Raw genomic sequence first — 13,392 nt, 5'->3', positions numbered from 1 at the left:
GAAAAAAAACAAAAAAAACCAACAACTGTACCTTCAATTTTCAATTCTAAATATTTATCCAGCTCGGCATCTTTCTTGATAGCTTCGTCTGAAACTTTAGGAGCATTTTGAAGACAAACCAGTACGATACTCATGTTATCACGACTTCCCTGTGGAGAGGAGAGAAATCTTAAACTTCCAGGATACACTACATCCTAAATGTTATACAAGATGGTATGGCCCCAGAACTGCTTGGGTGCTGTGGCTCTACACCACCGTGGATTGAAGGGGTGATGTTGGAAACCGTTTAGAAGCACCGAAGACCACTAGTCAAGTAAGCCGGAAAATTACCATTGACAACACTTGGCTGCTCCAGCATTAAACACAGCAACGCCGCAGCATGGAGGCAAATTCTGTCATGTATTCCTTAGTAACAGCCGTTCTCACGTTTTATGGTTGTAGATATGCCAGAGAATAATATGTCCATGGATGTCAGTGGACCCAACAGATGCTGTGTGTGTCCTTTTCAATACTAAGTTACTCCTGACAAAAATGCGTACAATAGTTAAATGGGGACACATGCAACTAAAATGGTATTATAGATGAATATGTTGAGATTATATGTCTGGTGTGTATGCCCTATGTGCACTACAAACAGCATACATTACCCACCTTGCTGCACTCACCAACAGGTAGTTCGTTTCATGACCGCAACCAACCAAAAGCAACGCCACATCTATCATGGAGACGCTTGTACATCGCATCTGGGGGTACAGAGGCCTCATAGCACGGCCGTCACTAAAGACCCCGGACTTCTACTGGTATACGAGCGTGCCAACTATCTCTAACAGGAAAGGTGGATTATTGTGCACCACATCAGCAACCAGAATGTGCCTGGACCAGCCACTGCGAGATCTCCGACATGTGGAGTAGTCATTAGTGTTAAAGGGGTTGGTGTATAAACGTGTAAGGAAGTGAAAAACGGCAGGCACACTTACTGCAGTGTACGTATTAGAAATGCTGCACCGTTCTAGAACTGAGGCAACACCCCCCTAGCAAAGTCATTACCCCACCCCCCACACCACCCAACAGCATGTCACAAATGGAGAGAGATGTTACACGACAAATCCATCTGCGCCAGTCAAGCTTAGCAGTACAATGACCAAATAATTTAGCTGAGCACCCACTCAATCTGGGGAATCTCACCAGTGTGATCCGCCAATCTGCAAGTCATGGAGTGACTGCTAACCTTTACCTCGGAAAACATTTAAAAAACAGCAATGTGGCTGAACAATACCACATAGTCAGCATAGCAAAAAGGGATTTTCCACTTTAAATATATGATCGTTTCGGGGCAAATATTAAAAAAAAACACCCAGCTGGCCATCACCTCTAGCAGCGCCAGGAGGCAGACCGGCTCACAGAATAATACACCTGGCACCGCTGACAGCCAGACTGCCACTTATGATGCCCGCAGTGCTCTCATCACGTTGCAGCCAATTTCCGTTTTTTCCTACCTTTCTTCCCAGAGACATAACTTATTTTTCTGTTCACATACATTGACATATGAGGTTTTTTTTTTTTTTTTACAAGAGACATTTTCTACTTTTGAATAACACCGTTCATTTTAACACATAGTGAACTGGAAAATAGTTAAAAAAAATTAAAAAAAAATTAAAAATGTGGAGAAATTGTGAATAACCCTGCAATTTACATTTTGGGGGAATTGTTTTCACGATTTACATATATTGTGGTGAAAGTGACCTTGCAATATGATTTTCAATACGATTACAGTGATACCCAACATGTCCAGTATTTTATTAATTGAGATTATATATATATATTTGCTGTGGAGTCTCCATTTATTGGCCGATGGAGCTGTGTGATGGCTTAGTTTTTGCAGGGCGAGGTGACGTTTTTATTAGTACCATTTTTAAATAGATGTGACTGATAGATTACTACAACATTTTTGCGGAATTGTAGAGACCAAAAATAATGTAATTTTGGAGTTCTAATTTTTTTGTTTACCAACCTGGTTAATATTTTGATAGATCAGATTTTTCTGAATACGGCGATACCAAATGTGCATTTTTTTTAATACTTTTATTTTCAATGGTGGAAAGGGTTGAGTTGAATTTGTGTTTTTTTTTTCCCGTATTCCCGTAAAACACTTTTTTAGCCCTCTTAGGGGGAACCACTACATATAGCAGGCCGATTTTCAAGGGATCTCTAATGACAGGCACGGGAATGACCGTCAGCTGTTATTACAACCCATCGATAACCAGCGCTCAAGTCACGGGCGCGACAATGGCAGGAGATAATGATGCGCACGCATATCAGCATATTAAATGCCCCTGTGAGATGGACAGAGGCATGAAACTAGTTTATCACAGACTGAGCACCGCTCCACCCACCATTGTTAGCAGCAGGTCGTGGCTGTAATACACAGCCATCATCTGCCGGATATTGGGCAGGCTCGCTGCATGAGCCCGCTCCATACATCCGCTTCCAAATGGTGCTGTACATACACAGAAGTTGTGAAGGGGTTAATTCACATCTCTTATGTACCCCCATATTCTCTTTTATGTCCAGTTTTGTCCCTTCTGCAACAATTGCAATATAAAAAAAGAACCTCTCACTAAATGTATCCTGTTGAACTAAACACATGATGCAGAGGGGAATAACTTCTTTAGTTTCCCTGCTCTGTGGAGATATTAGCAATCAAAGTATTATTCACCTAATGAGTTAACTTTAGTTAAAGGGGTATTCCCATCACCAAGATCCTATCACAATATGTAGTAGATGTAATAATAATATTAGCAAATACCTTCAATTCAACTTAGGAATCCATGGTTACGACCACTAACTGTCTATACGAGTGGTTGTAACCATGGATACCTAGGCTAATGGAGGTATTTGCTAATAAGATGCACAAAAAATAAAGATAACGCAAAAATACCACATCCCAGTAATAAAATATTCCAGTTGCAAAGCTTTATTCATTACATAGTGGGATTGAGAACAACAAAACACAAATGATCAAGTTAAAGAGAATCTGTCACCTCAAAATTCGCCTATAAGCCCTGGCCACCACCATCAGGGGCTTATCTACAGCATTGTGTAATGCTGCAGATAAGTGCCCCCCCCGACGTAACCTGAAAGATAAGAAAAACAAGTTAGATTATACTCACCCAGGGGCGGTCCCGGCACTGCAGTGCGCAGGCGCTGGGCCTCTCTGACCTTTCACATCACCTGCCCTCAACAGGGCAGATAAAGTACGCCTGAGCAGGAGCCTCGGCAGGAAGCAAAGAAGAGGACATCACATGAAGATGGGAGGCGCCGGACCGCACCAGAACCGCCCCTGGGTGAGTATAGTCTAAGTCGTTTTTCTCATCTTTCAGGTTACAGCGGGAGAATGCTGTAGATAAGCCCGATGGCCACAGCTTATAGGCAAATTTTGGGGTGACAGATTCCCTTTAATATCCCATAGAGGTCTGGATTTGCTATAATACTCAAAATCAACGTGGAAAATCAAATTCCAGGCTGATCCAACTTCAGTGGAAATGCCTGAAAGACAAGGAAATGATGCTCAGTAGTGTGTGTGGCCTCCACGTGCCTGTGTGACCTCCCTACGTCGTCTGGGCATGCTCCTGATGAGGCGACGGGTGTTTTGAGGGATTTCCTACCAGACCTGGATTAAAGGTAATCTGTCACTCCCGGAACGATTTTGATCTATTACTATGGGCATACAGGTAATAGAATGGTTAAACCAGTCTTGGCCTGTAGGTCTCATAACTGCAGAGTATATCTTGAGAAATGCATTGATAATGTTATAGGTTAATGATTTCTTCCAGGCTCCGGGGCGTGCGGTGCCTGAAACAAATCACTGTCTCCTGACTTCATTATAATGGTACCTCCCTCACATCAGCAACACACTGACCTGTTCGGGGCTGTAATCCCACACATGTGATATGCACCGCGCGGTAACGTAAACCTTGTCCGCCCTCCTGTGGGCAGTGTCTACATTGATCTTCAGCTCAGGAGAGTCTCTGCTACTACGCAGTGACTCACCGCGGCTCCGCAGAAGATCAATGCAAACACTGCCCATGAAAAATATAACTTCAAAAATGTTTTATCAAAATATACTTACAATAAAGAACCTACTGACAAGTTTCTGGTCAGACATTCCCTTTGATCAAATGTTTTGATATATTGTCGAGTGGCATTTGGTTTGACAACAGATTATTCTTCATTTTATAGATTCAACCAGGGCTGTGGAGTCAGTAAGGGTACCGTCACACAGTGCAATTTTGATCGCTACGACGGCACGATTCGTGACGTTCTAGCGATATCGTTACGATCTCGCAGTGTCTGACACTCTACTGCGATCAGGGACCCTGCTGAGAATCGTACGTCGTAGCAGATCGTTTGAAACTTTCTTTCGTCGCTGGATCTCCCGCTGTCATCGCTGGATCGTTGTGTGTGACAGCGATCCAGCGATGCGTTCGCTGGTAACCAGGGTAAACATCGGGTTACCAAGCGCAGGGCCGCGCTTAGTAACCCGATGTTTACCATGGTTACCAGCGTAAAAGTAAAAACAAACAAACCGTACATACTCACCATCTGATGTCCGTCAGGTCCCTTGCCGTCTGCTTCCTGCTCTGACTGAGTGCCGCCGTACTGTGAGAGCAGATCACAGCAGTGACGTCACCGCTGTGATCTGCTCTCACTTTCCGGCCGGCAGACAGTCAGAGCGGGAAGCGGACGGCAAGGGACCTGACGGACATCAGATGGTGAGTATGTACGGTTTGTTTGTTTTTACTTTTACGCTGGTAACCACGGTAAACATCGGGTTACTAAGCGCGGCCCTGCGCTTAGTAACCCGATGTTTACCCCTGGTTACCCGGGGACTTCGGCATCGCTCCAGCGCCGTGATTGCAAAGTGTGACCGCAGTCTACGACGCTGGAGCGATAATTATACGACGCTGCGACGTCACGGATCGTGCCGTCGTAGCGATTAAAATGGCACTGTGTGACGGTACCCTAAGCCACAGTTGCGACTCCGACTCCTGGATTTTATCAGGTTCCGGCTCCGACTCCTTCATAAATGGCCAATTCGTAACAATAAATTTACTGTTGTAAAATATTAACATCGTGCTTATTCAGTTTCTCACCATCATATACCGTATTTTTTGGACTACAAGACGCACTTTTTTCCCAAAAAATGTTAGGGGAAAATGGGGGTGCGTCTTGTAGTCGCAATATACTTACAAATCATGCGGCATCGGTCCCGATGCAGCCTCCCTTCCCATGCTGGTGCGGCTGTGCTGCGGGCAGGGGCTGTGCTGCGGGGCTGTGGCAGCGGCTCTCTGGGCTCAGTGGGGGATCCAACGGCATTTCGTCAAAGCCCGGAGGCCCCCCGCTCATCCATTAATGGCATGTTGCGGTGGCCTCAGAGAACATGGGCGCCGGGAAAACGGCCGCCGGGCCGGCGCACGCTCAGATTCAAATCTCATCAACGAGATCTGAATCTGAGCGTGCGCCAGCCCGGCGGCCATTTTCCCAGCGCCCATGTTCTCGGAGGCCACCGCAACATGCCATTAACGGATGAGCGGGGTCCTCTGGGCTGACGAAATGCCGTCTGATCCCCCACTGAGCCCAGAGAGCCGCTGCCACAGCCCCTGCCCCGGAGCCCAGCCCAGCCACTGCCCCAGAGCCCAGAGCCTCCACCCCTGCCCAAGCACAGAGCACCAGCCTGGGATGGGATTTCCTGGAGGCCAACGCACCAGCCTGGACCACCGAAAGACCCCTGTGACCACTTTTCCACCTGTGCCGATCCCTTCACTGGTAAGCTGAATTCGGACTGTAAGGCTATGTGCACACGTTCAGGATTTCTTGCAGAAAATTCCTGAGAAAAACCTGAAATTTTCTGCAAGAAATCTGCATGCGTTTTTGCCGCGTTTTTTTCCGGACATTTCCCAATGCATTTTACAGTGGGAAATCCGCAAAATTAATGAACATGCTGCGTTTACCGCGATGCGTTTTTTTCGTGGAAAAAAAACGCATCATGTGCACAAAACATGCGGAATTCATTTAAAGGGAACCTGTCACCCCGTTTTTTCCGTATGAGATAAAAATACTGTTAAATAGGGCCTGAGCTGTGCATTACAATAGTGTATTTTGTGGACCCCGATTCCCCACCTATGCTGCCAAAATACGTTACCAAAGTAGCCATTTTCACCTGTCAATCAGGCTGGTCTGGTCAGATGGGCGTGGTGTCTTCCCCCAGATCTTGCTTAGTTTTCCGTTGGTGGCGTAGTGGTTTGCGCATGCCCAAGGTCCCGAATCCCCTGCACAGGGGAGGGAAAAGAGCGCGATCTGCGCTATTTCCCTGGTGATCGGTGGACGCGGCCATCTTCCTGTGGCCGCGCGTGCGCAGATGGAGCGCTCTGCTGCCCGGGGCTTCAGGAAAATGGCCGCGGGATGCCGAACGTGCGCAGATGGAGATCGCGGCGGCCATTTTCCTGAAGCCGAGATGCGAACTCTGCTTCAGGAAAATGGCCGCCGCGATCTCCATCTGCGCACGCGCGGCATCCCGCGGCCCGGGACCTTGGGCATGCGCAAACCACTACGCCACCAACGGAAAACTAAGCAAGATCTGGGGGAAGACACCACGCCCATCTGACCAGACCAGCCTGATTGACAGGCGAAAACGGCTACTTTGGTAACGTATTTTGGCAGCATAGGTGGGGAATCGGGGTCCACAAAATACACTATTGTAATGCACAGCTCAGGCCCTATTTAACAGTATTTTTATCTCATACGGAAAAAACGGGGTGACAGGTTCCCTTTAAATGATGGGATGCGTATTGTATGCTTTTTTTTTGCGGTTTTATAGAGTTTTTATCGGGAAAAAAACACGAAAAATCAGCAACGTGTGCACACAGCCTAAGACGTACCCCCATTTGAAACTTTTTTTCTCCTTATTTTTATTCTGAAAATTTGGGGTGCGTCTTATGGTCCGGTGTGTCTTATAGTCCGAAAAATACGGTAAGTAATCAGACCACTTAGAGCAAAAACTATATTTTTTAGAATACAATTAGAATATAGCAAATAACTTTTCTAAACTCTTGTAAGTAAATATGCAATAAACACTGTTATGCAGTTAATCAGAAGAAATCTATAAATTTGTCCTCAGAAAAAGTATTGCCTCTGTCAGATCCTCCTTCATGGATGCCCTCAAATCTGATCTAATTATTTTGAGAGCAGAGAACAACCTCTCTACACTAACTTGGGTTGGTGGCAAAGCAGTAACCACTCAGGCAACATCTCTGACAATGTCAGGATACAGAGGAATCGCTTGTTGCACTGTTATTTTTGATGAACGGTCAAATTTCTCAATTTCTTTTAGTGTACATGAAAAATTCTGCTGAAATGTACTGGCTGTGCTCTTTGATGGGGATGACTCTTCTTCTATGCGGGAACGCTTTGCACGGTCCTTGTGATCCAAATATTTTTCAAAATTAAATTATTCATCAGTTGATGAGGGTGAAGATGTGGCAGGACGACCAAATTCTTCTTGTTCCTCCTGACTGTTCTGCAACCCTTTCATCCTTACTGCTATTTCAAACAGAGCTTCTTTTCCTTTAGTTAGCTGTTGATCATCTACAAGAATCCGATGCATTGGGTCTACATAAACAGCTGCCAAAAGAATGTTATTTTGTAATAGTAGCTCCTCTCTCCGTTTCATTGATGTAGCAATGCCACTTGCAATTAACCCTCCTCTTTGGGGCAGGCGAAACATCAGGTTCTTCCACTCCTTTAAGAAAATACCTGGAGTTAAGCCCTCTGCTTGTAATTTTTTAGTCACTGTAAATGGGTGCTCTAGCAATTTTTTCAGCTCAGTCACCTGATTCCACTGACTTTCATTTAGCGTCAGTTGAGGGTTAGCCATGTCTAAAAGAAAGGTTTTCAGTTCAACCAAGCGCTGAATCATTAAAGGCACTCTGTCACCTGAATATGGAGGGAACAATTTTCAGCCATAGGGGCGGGGTTTTCGGGTGTTTGATTCACCCTTTCCTTACCCGCTGGCTGCATGCTGGCTGCAATATTGGATTGAAGTTCATTCTCTGTCCTCCATAGTACAAGCCTGCCTAAGGCAAGATTGCCTTGTGCAGGCATGTACTACGGAGGACAGAGAATGAACTTCAATCCAATATTGCAGCCAGCATGCAGCCAGCGGGTAAGGAAAGGGTGAATCAAACACCCGAAAACCCCGCCCCTATGGCTGAAAATTGTTCCCTCCAAATTCAGGTGACAGAGTCCCTTTAAGTACTGCCCCATCGTGTGGCTTGATCAATTGCCCCTTTTCCAGCACGTCTCTTCAAAATTGAGTCAACTTTAGGGGTTCTGGCAACAGTAGCCAATTTTCTCACCTTGCCAATCAGTGCAGCAGCATGTCCTTCTTGCAGACTGTCTTATAGCCAGCTGTAGCGTATGCACAACACAGCGCATGTGATGAATGAAAGAACGTATTGACACAATTTCAACAAGATCATCTAAACTATCATGTTGCTATTCATCTGAAGCAACTTCAGTTTGCTCCTTAGTTACAATACTGTGTTCTTCTATTTCAAACATGTCTGTGGACCCAGAATGTTCTTCTAGCTGCTGGTGACCATCATTACTCTCATTCATTAGTTTAATAGTACTTATCATATTTGAAGCATTGTCAGTTACGACAGAAAGAACTTGCTCTTTTTTAAGTTCATAGTCTTGCAGAACCTCTTTTGTTTAAAAGCTTCTTCGATTACTAATTTTCTAATTCTCTCTCCAGAGAAACACCAAGCTTGCGGGCCATTTCCCCATTCAGACACATAAAAGCTGGTCGTGAAAATAATGAAATAGGCACACAAGCTCTATGATCTGTTTTTTAAATGTATCTACTGTCATTGTCACAGTAACTTTGTCACTGACAAAATATCTTGCAACTGATGGCTGCAAAGTTCTCTGCTCCTTTGTTTGGCTGGAAGAGCTGGGCACTGGTTCATTGGTTTGGATGCAGTCTCTCATCCACTGCTTTCAGTACTTCTGGATGAAAGCGCTGTAAATGTTTCTTTAGATTAGAAGCTCTGGTAGGAGCATTTTTATCTTTGCCTGAATATGCACTGATCTTGGCTTCACAGCATTTGTTTTCGTCTGGATCATTTGTCATACACTGCCAAACAATGTTTTCTATCTTGAGTGATGGTGAAATGTTCAAATACAGCTGATTTAATGTGACGCTTCTTTGACACTCAGGTTTTTAATTCTGCATTCACAATCCAAATGACAATTGTACAAAATTATTGCCAGGTCGTACAAGTGATATAGTGGTCAGTAATACTGTTATTCCTCATGTACTCACAGTTAACTGATGCAAAGTTTGTTGAAAGGATAATACTTCTTACAGTCTTCCTCTTCTGAGTAGCAGCTGTGAGATGCTTGGAAGACGCACACCTAGTAAACATCTAGTCTAGAGGAGGAGCTTTACTACTAAGAATTTGCAACACATTTTCACCGTCAGTTTCATACATTGTAAGTAGGGGGGTTGGGGCACCATGAGGTTAACCAAGTATAAGATTAGATAAGGGCAGTGGAGAACAGTGACACACAAGAAGTAAGAAATGTCTATCTCCAGCAGAACTGCTTATCACTGTTGTTCATAGTTTGATAGAACATATATTTGAGTAACATTTATAAAATTCATATGAAAGTTCAATTATGAAATATTAATACATTTTTTTTTAAAGCTGGAGTCGGTATATTTCTACCGACTCCAACCAAAACTAACTCCGACTCCAACGCCCTGGATTCAACATATTATGCAGCACTTCTGTCCCTATGATATTTCAAACAGGAGGCAGGTGACTGAAAAATCAGTGACCTGAAAAAGAATCACAGGAGGCTGTGGTGGGGGAGAAAAGATCATTCCCCCTAGGTCCGCCCCGATGCACAGAGATCATTAGAAAACTACTTTATTTTCAGTTTTGTGTTAATGATATGCCCGTCTCCTAAGGCGGGGTTCATGTATGTGGTGCTCTGATTATATAGTCATAATGCAGACTGCCGACAGGTCACTGCTCAGTGACCCACCCGCTAGTTTGCATAATGAATACCATCACATACGGAAAAATAATTAAAAAAAAACAAAAAAAAAACCACACGCTTCTGCAGTCAGGTGCCAGCCGTGGCACCTGTGCAGCTGCATAGTCGCTTGTGAACTTTGCACTTATTCACTTCTGCAGATTTACTCGATCGAGGTGAAAAAAAAAATCATTCTGAAAATGGCGCCTGCGCAATAGCAGGTATGGGTTTGTATAGAAATCTGATAGCTGCTGTTGCACAAGCGCCGGTGACACCATCTTGCTGTTTAAGAAAAAAAAAAAAAAAAAAGTCCACCAAGATGACGCCACCCGCGCAGTAGCAGCTCCAGGAGATCGCGGACAAATTCTATTGCGCATGCGGCGCTATCTTGGTGGAGGACACTTTCTTCTCCAGCAAAATGGCGCCTGTGCAAGAGCAGCTATCGGATCTTTATACAAACCCATAACTGCTACTGCGCAGGCACAGCGGGCACCATTTTCAAAATGACTTTTTTTAACCTTGCTCAAGTAAATCTGCAAAAGGGAATAAGTGCACAGTAACCATGCGATTATGCTGCAGTCTGCATTACCTAATCAGAGCACTACATACATGAATCCCGCCTTAGGACATGGGCATAACACAAAACTAAAAATAAAGATTAAGAAAAAGCCACAAGACAGATATCAACCAAGGTATCACTTTATTCCGTATAACAGCGCCGACCTGACTGTGTGTAGGTTAATATGCACAACCCTGTTGACAGGTTCCCTTTTAACAACCATTGATTGGATTCTCTGCTGGTATCAATATAATCAGCATAACAGCTCCATTATGAGCAATACTGCAGTATTTTTTTTTTTTTACCCCCAACCTGGAGTGGTATCACTATCTGCTCACTGCCCACAGTAATATACTTATCAGCTCCAGCCTTCTGACCATAGCACTTTCAGATCTATACAATCACATAGAAGGGTCTTCAGCAGACGTCACAATGTAGCACAAGGTAAGTAAAGCATAGACAACACTTTTCTTAATTACTGCCAAGCAAACTATACGTGATTTTTTTTTTTTTTTTAAATAGAGTTTCGGCTTGTAATTTTTTAGATATGTGCTTGATGTCAGTGGCTAGAAATGCATGTTAACATGAAGGACAAACATGTACAAGACGTCATTTCTATCGATTTTAAGAAGATTGCCTTCATCCAGACACATCATGCAGACATCTTGAAATACATGTGAATAGGGATTATGTAATCCTGTCCAAGTGCGTCAGGAGATGTTCCATGAAAAGCCCCACTATAGAGCACTATACTATACACTAGTATACACTAGTATACTATACTATAGAGTACCTGCACAAAAGTGGTATCATTAAAAACGTCAGCTCGGCACGCAAAAAATAAGCCCTCACCCGACCCAAGATCCCGAAAAATGTAAACGCTACGGGTAACGGAAAATTGTGTTTTTTGGTTTTGTTTTTATTTTTCAGCAAAGTTTAGAATTTTTTTCTTTACTTAGATAAAAAATAACTTAGACATGTTTGGTGTCTATGAACTCGTAATGACCTGGAGAATCATAATGGCAGGTCAGTTTTAGCATTTAGTGAACCTAGCAAAAAAGTCAAACAAAAAACAAGTGTGAGATTGCACTTTTTTTGCAATTTCACCGCACTCGGAATTTTTTCCTCTTTTCTTGTACAAGACATGCAAAAACTAATGGTGAGGTTAAAAAGTACAACTTGTCCTGCAAAAAACAAGTCCTCACATGGCCATATTGACGGAAAAATAAAAAAAAGTTATGGCTCTGGGAAGGAGGGGAGCGAAAAAAGAAAAACGCAAAAACGAAGAAGGGCTGCATCTTGAAGGGGTTAAAAGTACTATCCCATTAATATTTATCAACAATACACAGGATAGAGCTATAATCTGTGGGTTTCCACTGCGTCAATACTCCCATTCTTATGCTCAGAGGTTGAATCCTATGTGGGAAAATTACTGCTAGTCCTTCATGCTACGAGTTTGTGTGTTGGTTGGGGCCCTCAGCGATTACACATTAACTATACTATGGACAGATGATAAAAGGGGTGTTACATAAACCGCTAAACAACCAGACACACTGATGATGGTAGAAGCAAATAAACAAACAAAAAACAAGACTGTAGTTTCATTTAGGACCATCTTTGCACACATCTTTCTCTTGTCACTCACCTTATGTAAACAGGTGTCCACTACAGAATTGCACACTTTCTCGAGGTCATCTGTGAGCTGAAGCCTATAGTCGACAAATTCACAAAGCTCTTCATTGCTCATGACATCCCAAATGCCGTCGCAGGCTAGAATTATAAACTCATCATCTTCTGCTCGTACAATCTCGTACACCTCAGGCTCGGGAGAGACAAGCTGCTCGGTAGGACCCTTGCCATCGACACACTTGTAGTCATAGTCCCCGAGAGCACGAGAAACTGCTAACGATCCATTGACGCGCTGGATCATGACGCTGCCGCCAGCATTTTGAATCCTTTCTTTCTCCCTCGGATTGCAAGGTTTGTGATCCTGTGTGGAAAAGCAAACTTGTCCACTCCTATACAACACAGACCTAGAATCCCCACAGTTGATGAAATACACATGGCTTGGTGAAATAAGGACGGCCACAGCAGTAGAGCCGCTTCGGTCCATGCCATTCCTTAAATCTGCAAAGTTGCGCATATACTCGTCAATTTTTAAAAATCCAGTTCGTATGCCACTTTTAACATTTTCTACAGAAGGTTCCACGTTGGACCCTGACATTTCAGTCGCCCTGAAGTCCTCATTATCTGTTATATGCTCTAACAAGTGCGACGAGCAGTAATTTGCAACACGAGATCCAGCATGGCCGTCATAAACGGCAAAAAAGGACCAGTCTTCCAGGCCAGGAGGGATCCCCACCACAGCAGTGTGAGCGTCTTCCATTTCGACGCGCCAGCCCTGCATGCTGCTGAGTCCATATCGCAAACCATTTCCGGCTCCGTGAGCGTTGTGTTTCTCTGTTTTAGGTTTGTCCAAAAATGCCCCCATGATCAGTAATTAGCCTGCAGAGAGAGAATAAAAAAAAAGGGTCAAATAACACTAGATAAAAATAAATAAGGTTACTTTTAGAAAATCTCAGTCATTGGTGTCTGGATCCCAAATCCTGCCAACATCCTCCACTTTTAAAAGAATAGATTGTGCAAATTGATACAGTAAATCCATGACCAGATGTGGAGACTCATGATGCAGGTTTCACATCAAAAATCTGCAGGAAGGTATAGTATAA

The 13,392-nt window shown here is 43.8% G+C and overlaps 1 protein-coding gene across 3 annotated transcripts in view; it reads right to left on the bottom strand.

The window, feature by feature from the left end:
- The window catches only part of LOC143804368 (protein phosphatase 1B), a 29,589-nt gene extending 16,420 nt beyond the window's left edge, over positions 1-13,169 (bottom strand). For all 3 annotated transcript variants that reach the window (XM_077282399.1, XM_077282400.1, XM_077282398.1), the window contains exons 1-2: positions 12,309-13,169; positions 32-149 (exon numbers count right to left, since the gene is read on the bottom strand). In XM_077282399.1, the coding sequence (XP_077138514.1) occupies positions 32-149; positions 12,309-13,154 (964 nt within the window). In that variant the 5' untranslated portion in view covers positions 13,155-13,169. The remainder of the gene's footprint in view (positions 1-31; positions 150-12,308) is intronic.
- Between the last annotated feature and the right edge of the window lie 223 nt (positions 13,170-13,392).

This window comes from Ranitomeya variabilis, chromosome 2 (assembly GCF_051348905.1).
Source record: "Ranitomeya variabilis isolate aRanVar5 chromosome 2, aRanVar5.hap1, whole genome shotgun sequence".
Taxonomy (NCBI): Eukaryota; Metazoa; Chordata; class Amphibia; order Anura; family Dendrobatidae; genus Ranitomeya; species Ranitomeya variabilis.
The sequence above is the reverse complement of the archived record's forward strand: the minus strand, read 5'-3'. Positions and strand labels throughout refer to the sequence as shown.